Source organism: Thunnus thynnus, chromosome 17, assembly GCF_963924715.1.
Source record: "Thunnus thynnus chromosome 17, fThuThy2.1, whole genome shotgun sequence".
In the NCBI taxonomy this organism is placed as follows: domain Eukaryota; kingdom Metazoa; phylum Chordata; class Actinopteri; order Scombriformes; family Scombridae; genus Thunnus; species Thunnus thynnus.
In genome coordinates this window covers 21496038-21512572 of record NC_089533.1, presented here as the reverse complement: position 1 = coordinate 21512572, position 16535 = coordinate 21496038, and the positions used below count along the sequence as shown (strand labels likewise).

Here is a 16535-nt window from a genome sequence, read left to right as displayed (position 1 = left end):
TTTTGGTAATCTGGTGTTTGATGTGCTTCACTTTCTCCCTCATTACAACACACAGCTATGGGATGTGTGATGCGTGTGATGATGAGTGCCCGGCCTAAATGTGTAATCAAATAACGCAGCTGACCCACACAGACACACCTGTGGCCCTGCACATTCAAATTGGTGTGTGTGTGTGTGTGTGTGTTCATCTTGATGTATAAAATGTGGTTTCGTAACATCTCCAGATGTGTTTTTCCCTGTAAACTGGGATTGAGAGATTTTCTGCTGATTAAATAGCCTACACAACACAACACACACACACACACACACACACACACACACACACACACACAAACACACACACACACACACACACACACACACACACACACACACACACACAAACACACACACACACAGATGCACGCATGTAGTAACTTTCTCATAGATGACAAATAATGCAAATGTAGTTAATGGTTAGTGGTCAGAGGTTTCCTGTTGTGGTAGCACAGAAAGTGACATCACTGGTGACCATAGCAACGCAGATAGTTGCCCCAGTAACGATGAGGCACACTAAAATTCAGACAACGTGATGTGGATTAGAGACCTGTAAATCCTCCAAGAATGACAATCACACACACACACACACACACACACACACACACACACACACACACACACACACACATACACACACCATTGGCTCAGCACACAGTAACTTATTAACTAATAAAGCAGTACCTTGTTTTGCCTCCAGATATACATTCATTACCTGAACACACTCTCTCTCTTTTCCTTTGTGTCTCTCGCTCTTTCTCTGCCTCTCTCTCAGGTTCATGAACTGCAGGGTGCCAGCCAGTAAGAGATACCAGCCTACTGAATACGAACATGCTGCAAACTGTGCCACACACGGGGTGAGCCAAACAAATACGCTCAGACAGACCACACACACACACACACACACACACACACACACACACACACACACACACACACTTTCAGACATCTTAAAGCCTAGTTAGTAGTTTTGTTTTACTCTCTGTCCCGGTGTTTTCTGTGTTTAGTGCCAGCTCAGAGAATTCTGTGTAAAGATGGAGAGGATTGTGAGGAATGAGGCAGAATGGGGAGGGTTTTTTTGGCTGTGCATTAGAGGCAGTGGGTTATAATCTGTGATTCAGCCTGTAGCTTTCTCTAATCTGCTGTAATCCCTGAACGCTTCTGCCTCCGAGAGAGCAAGAGACAGACACTGATGGAAGAAAACAGAGAAAAAAACATGGCCATAATGACTGTAAACCTTGAAACAGGCTGGGGTTCTTTATGATACATGTCCATTCATTCGTTCATTCATTCTCTCCATGCCATTCTGCAGGGTAGTGAATCTCATAATGTAGCCACAAGGATCATCTGTACCTTTTGTGAGAGGTTTCAGAGACAGAACAATGTTAACAATGTCAGGAAAGTATTTTAAGAAGACTGAAGGATGAATACAGAATCATTTTCCCGCATGAGACTAGTAAAGAAAATCAACCAACCAGAACCTTTTTATAAGGACAACAGTATTCATAATGCGAACATGATGAAATAAATGAGGTGTGTGGGTGTATAATTTCCCTGCAAATCCCTGGGTTGAGCTTTTATAAAAGGCCTGGTTACATTCCTAGTATTTGCAGATAAGTGTTTTTTTTATATTTTGAGTTGTATCAGCAGAGACCTGATACAACTCAAGATACGACACCTGAAACACATTATCAACAGTTTTGACAAATTTGATTTAAAGGGACAAAGTCAAACATCTTTTACAATATAAAATGCAGAGTGTGTATCATGAGGAAATTATAAAAATAATTTTAATTTTGTGTCTCTTCTGGTCCTCTGCAGTTCTGGATCCTCCCGAGTCTCTTGGGTGGGTCTGTCCTTTACTTCCTATCTGTGGACCAATGGCATCGTGTTGCTGCCTGGCTCTATGGGAGCGGTCTCACCGGCCTGTTTGTTACCTCAACACTCTTCCACACCGCTACTTGGAAAATCAGCCACCTCCGGTGTGTTTGTGTGTGTGTGTATAGTAGAAAATGCTGGTAGGGATTTGGCAGATGTGTGTGTGACTTTTACAGCACACTCAGACATACAGTTTATTAATTATGTTGTTAATTATGACAAAGCCAGAAGGCCACAGACCAAACAACAGATGTGGTGTGGTAATGAAATTACCTTCAACTCGCACCCTCTGAAAACAGGTCACACACACTCTCACATAGAAACAAACCTTAAAATTTTAATGTTTTGCATTTCCACATTCAGAAGACAATAGATTTTTTTTCCCTCAAATAAAAAATATATATCTAGTATAGAAAATTACAAATGCTTATTACACTTGCATATCTAAGCTCCAGGCTAAACCATGAGTCTAATCTAATTGAATTATTTTATAACAGAGTTATTTGACTGACTAAAAATGTAGTGAATAGATTACAACCCTTTTCTAAACTCCCTCTGTCCTTTCGCACACAAGATAGTCTAAAAAGGCACAACAAACCCTGTCTTATATGTTTAGGGACACAATCAGGGGCAGTTTGAATGTGTGTGTGTTTTCACAACAACCAAATTTTCCTATTAAAATGTGAGGCGCTGCCATGCCCTGAAACACATTTTAGTTCCCTGTAACTTAATTTCCTGGCTGATCATATTTCTTACATTCTGAACACTGTGTATTTTAGAGATTACACATGATGAAGAGATTATGTTTTTCTCTGAACTAGACACACTTTGTCGTAAATTTAATTTAGAAATGAGCTCTAATCTGTTTGTCTCTTTGTCTCTGCGTAGGAAGGTGGAGCAGCGTTTCCACATGTGTGACAGAATGGCCATTTACTTCTTCATCGCAGCCTCCTACTCTCCCTGGTGGGTCTGTCGTCACATGATTGCGGCCCACAAATTATAAGCAGTCTGTTGGACAACCGAGCTGGTGAATGTGCTGTAATGATGTTTGTGGGATGTGCTTCACCAGGTTGATGCTGAGGGAGCTTGGGCCCTGGGCGTGTCACATGCGCTGGCTGATCTGGGTCATGGCTTGCATAGGATCCATGTATGTCTTCTTTTTCCATGAGAGGTAACACCATCTCTTTTCATCTCTCTCTGACCTGTGGCCTGGTTTGACACAATTTACCTGAAACCTAACTCCTGTTCTCAAGTGTTTACAGCAAACACTCTGCAGAAATAATTACACTGAAAATTGGAGGCATTATCTCTTCATGTCCCAGTTTTCTACCTGCAGGTACAAGCTGGTAGAGTTGCTGGGATATGTGGCCATGGGAGCTGTTCCTGCTTTGGTCATCCTGTCCATGGTAAGAACAAACCACAATGGTTTTAGCATTGTCTTTGCTTTTAAGAATAAAAAATCTCCTGCAAGGCCTTTTCCGCTGCAACAGGCTTCCTGCTATTGTGCAGGAATCAGACACTGTCAGTATTTAAAGAGCCAAACCAGTGGTTCTGTTTGTTTTAGCCCATTACCTACAAATCATTGGTCTCTGTTCCTTTTAGTCTGCTATAAAATTAAACTTGCAGAGACTTGAAACTTCCTTGAGATGTAAAAGGGTGCCATTATTTTTTGTTAAACAATGATGTTGACATTTAATCTATATTTTTATTGTCAACAGTGTGTTAGTCTGTCTCTCAATATTTTACACTTTCCTACACAATCTGTGACATTCAGCAAGTCCACTCCTTCCTACTGAAGATAAATCTTTTAAATTAGAATCACAAATACATAGTTTCATTTAAAAAATATAAAAAGTAATTTTTAAAATCAGCTGGGCGCTGTAGTTTTTAGCAAACGTTATTCAAACAGGAGCAAATAGTGCATTTGTTGGGGACTATTTTAAGGAGCGAATTAATACACATTTGGCACTCTTAGTTGAGCAATTTGAGCTTTTCCAGCAGCAGGACGGTGTATGTTAGATTGTGACATTACACCAGTGTGGCTAACTGACATGTTTTTAGTAGTTTTTGAACATCAATGCAGCTCTATGGCAGAGAGGAATAAGATAATTCAGGTTTTGGCTGCACAGACTACTTGTGAGTGGGATGCATTCATTGTTGGTTTGAATTCATGAATCTCATGAATCTCATGAAAAGCCGAAATATCGGCCCTATCCGTTCCGGTATGTTATTTTTGTGTGGTTATGTTGTTTTGAGCAGTGATGGGTTTGATGTCCCTGTTGGTAAATTCAAAGATACATCAGCATCTGAAATTTCTTACTTATTTTGGTTATGATTTTAGGTTTGAGATTATTATGTGTATTCTTGAACACACCACCAAGGAAGGTTTTCAAAGTTTTCACAGGTTTGTGATAGTTGATTTTCTTGGTGTAATGAGTAGAAAACAATGATTCCTTGGAGTGTTGTAAATCAACCAAAAACTGTATGCTTTTTGCATATATGATCTGAGCTCAGCGGACCAAAATAAAAATGCAAAATCTTTGTCCCCAAAGCCCTCAACTTAAAATGTATTTAGCATAGTTCTGTCTATTATGGATACTAAAATGGTTGTGGTTACTATAATTTTATTTCATCCTGTTATCTTGAGATCACAAGTTAACTATGTCATTGTGGGAGAGCAATAAGTTTTTCAGAGATAATGGGATAATTGGTTTGTTATTCCATTCTTGGCTTCTGTGGTCTGTTCGAATGAATTAATTTCTTTCTTTTTTCTTATAGAAATGCATCATGAAAATTCAACTTGTTAAACATGCTCTATCAAAAATTTTGACCTAATTTGTATCAGCTATACATTCCAATTCATTCATTCATTTTTTTTTAGAAATGTGATGTACTGCAGCAGCTGAAAGTGAATATGTTACAGGTGGACCGTGCAGGTGTGTGTGAACTGGCTGTGGGAGGTGTCTTCTATGTGGTGGGCGTGGTCTTCTTCAAGAGCGATGGCCTTGTTCCGTTCGCCCACGCCATCTGGCACCTTTTCGTTGCAATAGGAGCAAGCATTCACTATTACGCCATCTGGAGGTACCTGTACGTACCCGGACCTCTGCTACAGACATCGAGGTGACTCACCGCTCCCACCTGAGATCACATGGTTCCAAGTGACTGACCAAGAAGAGTGTATTTCACAAGATCACTGTGTTTTGACTACAGCTAACCTGACTCATGAGGCTACACTCGGAGAGATGGTGCTGAGATGATCTGACTGCTACGAATCAGATGAAATTCTCCCTAGCTGGGACCAAACACTCTTACTGTCTGACTAAAAGTCACTTCAACATGTTAATTATATAGCAGACTGACCAGTGAACATTTAGCTTGACTGAACCAAACTTGTGACGACTGATAACAAGGTATCAACTGCAGTATGAGACTAGTTATTTTCACAGGGACGTGCCAATCAAACTGGTCTGACCGGCCAGATGGACCGCCAATCAGTAGAGACAGAGAAGAGATTTAGAATTAATCTTCCATTTGTGTTCATTACCTCATAGGAGATGTTTGCACAGATATGGCAACACATATGCCAGGAAGATTTTGTCCAGTTAAAGGAATAGGTTAAAATTTTGGGAACTGCGCTCATTTGCTTTCTCGCTAGGCATTAAATGAGATGATTGATACCACTCTCGTTACATATGAAGCTGTAGCCAGTAGGTGTTTAGCTTAGCTTAGCATAAAAACAGAAAATGGAGGGAAACAGTTAGCCTGTCTCACTCCAATTTAATCAAAATCTGCCTACTAGCAAATCTAAAGTTCACTAATTAAAATGCTTTATCTCATTTAATTCATGCAAAGTGTAAAAACAACATGTTGCTGTTTTATGAACAGTTTAATACATAGGATTATTTCTTAACTGAGTTTATCAGTGATTTCCTGAAGTCTCCATTGGTTGTCAGGAAGTCACAGCTGCTGCGAGCTAAGCTGACCAACTGCTGCCATCGATCTTCTCATCTAACTCTCTGCAAGAAAGCAAATAACTTATTTTCCAAAAATGTTGCACTATTCCTTTATGCATACTTCTCTGTAACTGAACTAACAACATACTGTCTGTGACTACAACGCCTAAACTAAGCTAGGCTAGTAAACTCTAACCACAAGTGACGTGCCAAAACTTAGCATACAGGCATTCCTTTATATTGGTGCTAATCTTGTATTTAAATCAGTGTCACAGTTACGGAGATTTTAATTTACTTTTGTCCATTTTTGCATAGCCACATTATATGAAAATACAGAGTCGGCACCACAGCCAACAAGCTTTCAGTAAAATATGTTAATGCTTTAGGTTGGGGCTATTCTTTTTAGATGTTACGGTTTTAGACGGTTTTAAGTTTCTCTGAGAGTAACTGAACTTTAAATTCTGTGTTCAACATCTTTACTGCCACTGGTTTTATAAACCAAACATACTAATTTTGGTTGACTTTGACTACTTTAAGCACCCAATCAACAAATAGAGTTAATAACACTGGTGGAACACACTAGTGCAATTAAAACCATATAATTAAAACTCAAACAAGTTGACCTTTGTTGTTGTGGATAACAGGGCTCAGTAGAACTGGCCTGGTTGTGACTCTGTTGTGATTTATAATCATTATGAATCAGCAACAAAATATATTCTCATAATTTTCTGTAATTTGATTTGAAAGAAGAAAAGTCCAATCTAAATAATTCACGTAACACTGACCGATGTATTCTAGGTCAAATGTTAAATCATAAAGAATGGTTGCCAGAAATGTAGAGTCTATCCTCACACAATACCTTTTGTCAAGATTATATGCATTGATTATCTTGTTTAGAGGACTATGACTGCCAGCTATTTTGTTTAAATGATGCACTCTTATCCTTGAGCACTTTTCTATCAACAAATATAATTTCCTGAAACCTTCCAAATGACAGAATTAACATGTGGACATGTTATACATGCAGATTATATATGCAAACTTCCATTTTTACTTCTATACTTTGTCTCTACTGTATAGATCACACTGTCAGGTTTTCCTTAACCTGTCGCAGTTAAATGGCTTCTGTTTTAACTTTCAGAAAACAGAGCACTTACTCAGGAAGTAAGCTTTTTTTTTGTAAATCAGATCTATTTTGTATAAATGTATTTCTGAGAAATCACTGTATTAAAGAAGACACAATATATTAAAACTATGATGGATCTGTGTATTTTGTGGATGACAAAGATGCTTCATCACATCAAGTTTCAATCAAATAATATCATTTATTTACAAAAATAAGGTGCAAAAAATCAAACAAGATCCATTAGGGTGTGTTGAATTTGTTTTTACCCATTTCATGAGGGAGTGCCATTGCACGATGATGTTTATAAATTTATGTGTGTGCAGGTTAATGAGTGGTGTGCATGTGTGTGTGTGTATCACTGTGAGTGTGTGAGGCTGGTGAGGGCTCGCAGTCGTAGTGGCATGGCCACGTTGGTGTCTCGGTGCCACTGGGGTGTCATGACATGGGGAGGTGGGGTCAGGACACTCTGAGCCACACCGGGGGCTTTCAGGAGTGACCACAACTCTTCCCCTCGCGTTACTATGGCAACAAGGTCCTCTTCATCGGAGCACCAGGCAACTGACCCGCCTCTGGCTACAGATCGTAGCTTGGAGAGGAACAGAGATACCCTACAATAGACACAAACAATTACATGACATCACAGACGTGTATGAGTAAAGAATAAATAAAAACTTTGATGTGTATGTCTGTCAGTCACCTGGGTATGAGGTCATGTGATCGTGATGCCAGTTTAGCGAGTGCGCTCATTAGAGTGGTGATGACTCGAGGTGCGGGGCGATCTGCTCCTGGGGGAGGGGCAGATGAAGTGATCTCAAACAAAACAGCCTCCAACGCCTCAAAACAGGAAGTGATGAGCCTCACAGAGCAGCGAGAGTCACATGACACAGACAGGTACTCTCCCAGCACCCACACCTGAAAGCAAAACAAGATAAATATGTTTTCAGTGTCAGGTTTTGGCACATTTTGTTATTTCAGTACACAGGAAAAGATGCTGAGGTTTGAGAAAAGCTTGAGATGTGAGATGCGGAGGGTTTTGCTCATGATCCAAAATACACAGAAAGTATAATCTTTAAATCAGCATGATCCGTATCTCTGTCTTTCTACGATTCTCCATCTCACGCTTACAGACACAGAGTCTCATTACCACATGTGTGTAGATTTCTTCTTTGCTGTAGACGTTGGCTGTGGTTCCAGCGAACTCCAGCAGCTCGTGAGACTGGTCCACCACCAGAGAGGGGTGGAGCTTGCACAGCCTCAGCAGGTGGCAGCTGAACACCCTGCAGCACCACAGAGAGAGTGACGGGATCAGGGTGAAACTAAGACAGATGTTCCAGCAGAGTAACACTGTGTTTAGGTGTACCTGTGTATCACTTTGATGTAGTTAGGGACGTTGAGGAGGAGGCTGCTTCTCTCCAGCTGCACCAGAATCAAATGAGCTAAAAGCTTCTCATCAGCTACCTAAAAAACAGCCACATGCTTGATATAGTTAATATAAACTTAAAACTAAACATCCAGCTTTGTCAAATAACCTGGCATTCATGAATCACTAATGTTATGTTATACAAAACGGACAAGATGAGTCATATGTAAATATTTAACCTCAGCTCAGCATTTTTATAAATGTACAATAATCACAAGTGTAATTATTTTGTAAAGAATGTTTAATCTCTTCACCGTAATGACTTTGTTGAAAAAAATGTGCAGCAGCACAGGGACAGTCTGGGAACACTGAATGACTCTCGGCCAATCAGCAGCCTCAGCTAGCAGCTCATGGAGTGTGCTCAGTCGGTCAATTGTGTCACCTATGGAGGGAAACAGAAAATCAGTGATTCCAGAAAACAGACAAAATGACCATGGGGACTTGTGGAAATATTTCTCCATGTTGAAAAACAAAAGAAAGTTATGTCATGAAAACTATTACAACAGAGCACCCTGGTAGCTGAGTGGTTACTACACATGCCCATCTCTACCCATCTCTCTCCCCTTGATTCCTGTCTGTCTCTTAACTATCCTCTATCCAATAAAGGCAAAAATGCCAAAAAATAATCTTAAAAAACTAAACTATTACAACATGTTTTAAAACCATTAATTGTGTGTCTATGATTACCTGAGCCTGCTTCCCCTCGCAGCAGGAAGAGGAAAAGCCCTCGGTAAGAAGGGCTCCTGAATGCATCCAGTGACAGGAGACCGCGCCCGCCTGGCTCAGAGATGGGCAAACATATTGACCTGCAACACATGCAGACATACAAACTCAGTGAGGTAAAAAATAAGAAGCAAATCAGGCAACTTTGACATTTTTTGGGCAATATTGCTCTGATGTGTGTGAGCACCTGAGCTGCAAGACCAGTGTGGCAGAGAGACAGGGCAGGTCTAGCAGAGTGTGGAGCAGCTCCACTGCAGTTCCAGCTGTCACCAGAGAGGGCAGCAGATCCACAAAGTCATCCACCACTGCTGGGCTGTCCCACGCTAAGAACTGCAGAGACAGAGATAAAACATACAGTCCTCACTAGTCTACAGTGAGTATGTGTAGCATATATAACAATCAAAAGGATCTCTGAGTTATAAATTTGTTTGTTTTCACCTTCAGCAGGTTCGGGAAGGAGCGCGTGTACTGTGGCACTCGGAGCTGCAGGCTCTCAAGGTTCTGTCGGAGGAAGCGTAGAAGCTCGTGTGCCAAGAAAGGGTCGTTGAACAGCTCGGAAGGGAATCGGCCAATCACCAGCTTCCACACACACTCACAGTCTACTGCTGCCATCTCGCCTAAACAGGTTCAAGTACACATTTAGCTGTTTTAAAATTCACATTTTCAAATGCTTTCGGCATCAGTGAAAAAAGGAACTGAGTAAATTAACTTATATGCATTTATCCATATTTGTACTTATGGTGAAAACATGTTGATGTGTATGCACACCATGGTTGAGGTAGAACTGCGCTAGGGGTAGCAGGACTCTGGCAAACGACAGGTCTGAGCTGAGCCGACCAAATAGTGCCTTAATGCACGGGAACGCCCGGTAGACCAGCGACGTGTCCTCTAAACACACACAATCCAGGATACACACGGCCTCCACCAGACACTAAGAGAGGAAACAGGACAGACACAATGAGAGCACCAGTATAACATCTGGATTATGAGGAAAATGAGTGTGCTGCTCATCTGTTTTTTTAATTTATTCTTTTAAATGTAATAGTTTTCTGACATTACTGACATGAATTTGTTGTATTGAGCTGTTGTATATGTGGATTTTTTCCTTAATGTTAGTGAAGTTCAGCTTGTTTCTGTGCTTGAATGGAGTTGTGCACATATATGAGGCACAGTGGTTAAGAGGACATATTGGATAGTGCTGTTTTAAAGCTTTTTAGTACCAGAAACAAACAACACCAGTCTCCTACACAACCCTGCTGTGTGTACATGCTGTATGTTGCAATTGTAAAAATAAATGATACATGGGCTCACCGCTTTCTGCAGTTCTGTATCTGTCCTTTTGTGTGCCTCTGAAACAAAGAGAAGAATACAAATCACAGCTGTTCACATGTACACAGCGTCTAGTACAATGTATGTGAATAAATTATTGATCCAAATTCTGCATTCACAGCTGCACAAATAACTTTTTTTTTTTCTGTTGACACAAGCACACACACACACTCACTGCGGTCACTCTGTTCGATGAGGCGTTGGCAGTACTGGAAAGCCTTTTCTCTCAGACGCTCTTTTGGCGGCAGCAATCGGCTGGAGGAGGAAGTCGCTGAAACCATAGAAACCACTGACCCGTCCACTTCCGACCGGTCATCTGCAACATGTGAGGTCAAGAGTTAGAGCTCACGATTCAAAACCTCCTCACAGAAATGATTATTTATGATAATAAAAGATGTATTCTCCAACTGCTTGTTGCCAAATGTACGAGTTAACAGGAATCAGGAGTCATAAAGACGTGGGAGGTTTTTGATTATGTAAAATGAAATTACATAGAAAAAACAGTGAATTACTGCTTCAATCAAAAGGAATGAAAAAAAGAAAGCTACTTTACAATGCCCTTTAAAAAAGTTTTTGCAAAAGTATTTGCAGCAGAGAAAAAAAGGGAAAGACACTGTACAAACTTTGATTTAGTTTGTTTACTCAAAGGTACCCAGTGGAGTTTTTGACCACTAATAGCACTATGGTGCAATGTTTTTATGAGTGGGTCCCTGTTTTGTTTGCTCGCCTGCATGTGCATGAGGTCGCACATGCCCATGCACAAGCTTGTGGTGCCTGTCAATGGTTTCACATTATTCCACTGAGTTACAGGTGGTAATGTACTGATAAAGCAATCTGCAATCTAGGTTTCAAACTTTGTTTAAAAAAAAAAGGCAAATAAACCTTTGCAAATGTTTTATGAGGAGGATTTTTTGGGCCTCAAGGATACACACAAAGTGTTTTAGTGAGGAACACTGAATGTAAACTTTTCAATTAAAGCTTTAAGATAAACTCGCTGTTGAGTTTTAGAGGAAAGAATGTTTGAAATGATTGAAACAGTTATGTTCATCTTTTACAAAGATGAAAAATAACTTAAGGAATTATATATATAGAATAGAAAAAGCCCCAAGCTGTTCAGTCCAATCCAATCAGAGGAAAAGTGGAGAGCAATAAGATTCATACCATGATGAGCTATTTCACATGTAAATAAAATTATACAGTAATTAATATCAATTACATACAGTGTTATTTGATTGTGGAATTAGTCCTGAAGAAGAAATATCCAATCACAGAAGTGCCACTGAGTTTATGTACTCATCAGCAGATTTGAGGGAAGGCAAAAGGCGCACACACACACACCAGTGAGAAAATGTAGTTAAGGAGTCACAGATCAGGATTTCTGGTTAGATTAAATGTGGATGTAAGTAATGATCATGTCATAAGTGTTGTGAGTTGACCTGTGCTGCCCTGGAGTTAAACAGAAGATGTAGGAGTTGATTTGGCTTCTTAGATGCACGTGCATGCAGGGAAGATCCACAAACTCTCTTACATATCTTACCATTAGAAAAGGAGTGGGAGTGGGAGAGGGAGAGACTGAGCTGTTGCCTGTTTGCTGGGGATGATGAAAACACAGAGCAGGTCATCTGAGACGTATGATATGAATGAATTACAGCCTTCATGGTTGATCAATTGAGGCTGATGTTCCTCAAAAGACCAAAATGTAGTTGTTTGAGAGGACACTGAGGTAATAAGGGACCAAATGAAATCTTGGATTATTTCTTTCTGGTCAAAAAATAAGAAATCCCTACATTTTTAAAGAAAATAGTGATCTGAGATGTTAAGTAGTTTAGCTTTCTGGCTATTACATAAAATAAAGAGCTTCTAGCATGTGAGGGCAAATTTTAGCATCAGTGACAAAAGTCATACCAGCATCTGCTGCTGTGTTGCCATTGGACACAGAGTGGTAGGTGAGGAGCCAATGGCGCAACATGGAAAAGGAGTAGACGTTCATCCACTGGTCCTCAGTGAAGCCTTGGCCCACACACAGAACTGTGAAGAAATCCCCTGACACCGTCCCATCCAGCTCTGCTATAGGCACCGGCTGAAACCCCCCACAAACATACAAGAACAAAGATATACAATAAAGTAGTGACGTCAAACAAAGCTGAAAAGAAACAGAAACAAATGTGACATTGTTGTAAGGTCTGTACCTGACGCGACCTGGGTCCTGTGAAGAATCCTCCTGAGGAAGCCCCGCCTCCCTGCGTGATGCTAGCATAACGCAGCCAATCGACAAGCTTTTTACTCAGGAGGGTCATGTGATCTGTAGTCAAGTAAAGTGTAGAGAAAGAACCGTGTGAGAGCTTCTCATTGTGCACAGAACTTAAAAAAAGGATTCTGATTTATGTGCTTAATGGCTGCATGTCTATTTACTTTCTAGTTAACAAACTGCACTGAAACACTATCATGATCTCGGATTTGATGGAAACTTTGTTACCTTCAGTGAGGCACTCGGGGCTGTGTGTGAGGATGGTGTTGAGGATTGGCAGGGTGTGTGTGAGCAAGTGAGACGGCCCCTCCGATGGTCGGCTCTCCAGACTGCGAAGGAGTAGAGCGCAGAGAGATGACAGATCGGCCCTGGATCCAGCCTGTTGGTGTCAAGAGAGTGCGAGACATGATGATTAGGTAAGTAAGTGGTCTGCAAATAAAACAAGCTCCTTTAGTTTGTATCTCAGTGTATTTTCACAGCCTCCAAACAATTTTCTTTCAAAATACCCTGAAATGTACCAAAACAAAGAACAGTACTTGTACTTTATAGCACTCTTTCATTGCTGAAGGATTTCCATAAAATTCACACCTTTGAGTGTAGTGGCTGGTTAATTGATCAGTCAGTTGACAGAAAACCAATCACCATCAATTTAAGAGATAAAAAAAATGGCCTCTTACAATCTTGTATATGTCTCAAAATAATAATGAATTAGGCTGAACACAAAATATGCACACCGCAGACCTGTGAGAGCAGCAGGGCAGCAGCATGGCTATTGAGTTGGCTGAAGTTGTCCTGGTTGTAGTTCAGTTCCTGGCCAGAGAGGGGCAGTGTCTCTCTGAGCACCGCTGAGCTCAACACCTGTAGCTGCTCCGAGGGTGACGAGAGGAGTGATGAAAGCCTCTTGTGAAGCTCTGAAGGCAACCTTTGGTTGATGGCAACAGAGGAGACATAAGACTGGGGCAGAGAGGATTTGCATAATAAATACTGCATATGGAATAGCTTGGAGCACAAACAGACAGGTAATCGTAATATTTATGATGATGATGATGATGTGATTTATGTAGAAAACACATGAGCAGAAGAAATTCAGAATTGTGGCTGTGATCTGTGTGGTCAGACATCACCACTGACAGTAAAAGGGGTTTAGAGGAAAGAGATAAAGGCAGGAGCAGGGCGTGAAGAGGGAAGGAGGAGATGGAAGGAGTAAAGACAGGAAGGTGTGAATGATTTAAGTTTGATATGTAGAGATTAAACACAGTGTGTATGGACAGTAGCTCATGTGGTGTGGGATGTGTGGGTTGGAGCTCTTACGTCCTGGTGTACTTGGTGGCAGAGAGGATGAGGTGCAGCCTCTGCAGGGAGTCGACAGTCTCATGACCGAGCTCCTTCCCCTGGAGCAACTTGACTAATCTGCTGTAAAACTTCTGCAGCTCAGACTCCTGAATCTCCCTGGAAATGACACACACCACATAGTCTCAACATGACTGACCCAATATTAATCGCTTCCATACTTGATCATTTATGTATCCCTTTGGTCATTTACCGAGTAACAATTAACAAACACTTGCAACATTGCAGGTTACAGTCTTGAGAACGCAACGTTTACTCGTTTCTCTCTGTGTATGCTGTCATAAAATGACATTTTACGGAGTAAACACATTAGTAAGAACACAACAGGCATGATATTGAAACTGAAATCCTACCTGTGATAAAGGGCTGTGAAAGTAGCCCTTAAGTAAGATAAGTAACGACAGTAATGATAACATACAGCAAGGCTTTGAGACGCTACGTAGCTTTAGCCTAGTTAGCTTAGCTGTTGAAATAACAGCGATATGTATTAAACCAGCTGAAGAGAAGTGATGAAGGTGGAAGTTCTCCTTGTATATTTGCTTACCTTGCTTGCTTAATTAAACTCTCTGAACCGTGAGAGTACATTTTGAGAGCATTCCTCTGCTGCTAAAACACATCTATCTGCAGCGGAAGGTAAACAGTGCGGTCACTAATAAAGTCCTGACTGGAATCACATGACGTGACTTTAGTTCCGCATTCAGCTTTCAGTCAAACCCAACCAAAGATACATAAAAACCATAATCTCCACTTTGTGATAATATCAAGATAAATCACAAGTCAGAATGAATATATTATGTGATTGTTTACACAATCACTGTAACGTTAGTGTAACTTTTTAGTGTAACATTTCTACTTCTTTTTCTCCAACAGTTTCTTAGTCAATGTAGGTAAACTCTTGCATGTAAAAAAAACTGTTATGTAAATTATCCCCCAGGCTGCATTTTCTTCCTGCAGTACCATGAGGACCAAACAATAACAGCAAACTGCATTAATGTAATTACTGACCTTCACTCACTACTCTTTACTCAACCATTTACATGCATTTTGAGGACTTGCAATTTGCACTGTCACTTCCGTTCTTAATACATTATAATTCTGCTGTCCTGCATTTCAGAAGGAAATAGCCTTTTTACTCACTGTTAACTCCAGTCTTATCTAATGTCTGCACTTTGTACATGTAAAAGTCCTACATTTAAAATTCTACTTGAATAGGCCTATAAGTACAGAACTACTATCAGGAAAATGTACCTAATGTACCTAAAGAATCAATATAAAAAGTAGCGGTTCTGTAGAAAACGGTGTGGCTGATGCATCAATGCATGGGCAGCATTTGTTTTAATCACTTTTATATGCAGGTAGGTAGTTTAGTCCAGTGGTTTGGGGTTGGGCCCCCTTCAAAGGGTCACAAGATAAATCTGATGGCTTGTGAGATGATTGATGGTGAAGGAAAGAAGAACAAAGTTCTGCTGCACAAATTAGCATTCATATTTTGTATTTTTCTCTAATCTTTGTTGTCATTGTTTAATATTGGATAATTGTACCTCTTTGCACGTGAAGTAGTTATTTAAGAGATGTTTAGAGGGGAAATCATAGATATCCTTTAATCTGTAATGTGACACGAAGCCCCAACTGTATACTGCTGTTCTGTAACATGTCAGCAGTGGTGGAAAGTAACTAAGTACATTTACTCAAGTACTGTATTTAAATACAAATTTGAGGTACTTGAACTTTACTTGAGTATTTACATTTTGTGCTACTATATGCCACTACATTACATTTCAGAGGGAAATATTGTACTTTTTACACCACTACATTTATTTGCCACTTAAAGTTACTTTTCTGATTAAGATTTTACATAAAACAAGACATTTTATATTCTAACTGTTGTTTGGGTTGTCTCTTGCTCATTTCTTTTCTTTTTGAAAACTTGCTCTGCACTTTTATTATTAGGCCTACAAAAAACATATGATACGCTTATATAATATCATACAGTACTATACTATTAATCTACCCAAAGTATTTAAAATTGGCTCCACATTGATGAACTACAACATTAAAATGTTCTTACATGTATTTGTTAGTGATAAGAACAAACAACATAATATACTATAATAATATAACACTCAGCACAAGAGGCCAGTCTGCATAATGAGTACTTACTTTTGATACTTTAAATACATTTTGCTGATAATACTTTTGTATTCTTACTTAAATAACATTTTCAATTCAGGACATTTACTTATGAAGGAGTATTTTTAGACTGCAGTATTTATAATTTGACTTAAGTTAAGGATCGGAACTAACTTACCCCTTCCGCTACCGGAGGTCACAGGCACCGATTTAATCTTTAACAACCCTTTATATTTCATAAGCTTGTCGTATCCTATTCCTTTAATCTAAAATCTTTCTTTAAAGGAACTAACTTTATCTGCTACATATATGTAGCGGGGCAGAAGCATAAAGCGTCAGAAT

The 16535-nt window shown here is 39.9% G+C and overlaps 2 protein-coding genes across 3 annotated transcripts in view; one reads left to right on the top strand and one right to left on the bottom strand.

Moving 5' to 3' along the window:
* mmd2a (monocyte to macrophage differentiation-associated 2a) overlaps positions 1 to 7012 on the top strand; it is a 9714-nt gene extending 2702 nt beyond the window's left edge. The window contains exons 2-7 of the mRNA XM_067615936.1: positions 812 to 893; positions 1858 to 2018; positions 2803 to 2877; positions 2984 to 3085; positions 3251 to 3320; positions 4838 to 7012. Of these exons, the coding sequence (XP_067472037.1) occupies positions 812 to 893; positions 1858 to 2018; positions 2803 to 2877; positions 2984 to 3085; positions 3251 to 3320; positions 4838 to 5038 (691 nt within the window). The 3' untranslated portion in view covers positions 5039 to 7012. The remainder of the gene's footprint in view (positions 1 to 811; positions 894 to 1857; positions 2019 to 2802; positions 2878 to 2983; positions 3086 to 3250; positions 3321 to 4837) is intronic.
* Positions 7013 to 7172: 160 nt separating this feature from the next.
* Positions 7173 to 14731, bottom strand: ap5z1 (adaptor related protein complex 5 subunit zeta 1). Of its 2 annotated transcripts, XM_067615934.1 has the most exons (18): positions 14608 to 14731; positions 14025 to 14162; positions 13455 to 13635; positions 12942 to 13092; positions 12655 to 12767; positions 12371 to 12545; positions 12003 to 12056; positions 10641 to 10781; positions 10448 to 10485; positions 9905 to 10067; positions 9575 to 9753; positions 9324 to 9466; positions 9101 to 9219; positions 8668 to 8795; positions 8354 to 8451; positions 8138 to 8270; positions 7691 to 7905; positions 7173 to 7601 (listed from the first exon to the last, which is right to left on the bottom strand). In XM_067615934.1, the coding sequence occupies exons 1-18, from the start codon at positions 14646 to 14648 to the stop codon at positions 7349 to 7351; spliced, it is 2463 nt and encodes an 820-aa protein (XP_067472035.1). In that variant the 5' UTR covers positions 14649 to 14731; the 3' UTR covers positions 7173 to 7348. The 2 variants fall into 2 exon arrangements, with proteins under 2 accessions (XP_067472035.1, XP_067472036.1); XM_067615935.1 differs by lacking the exon at positions 12003 to 12056.
* Between the last annotated feature and the right edge of the window lie 1804 nt (positions 14732 to 16535).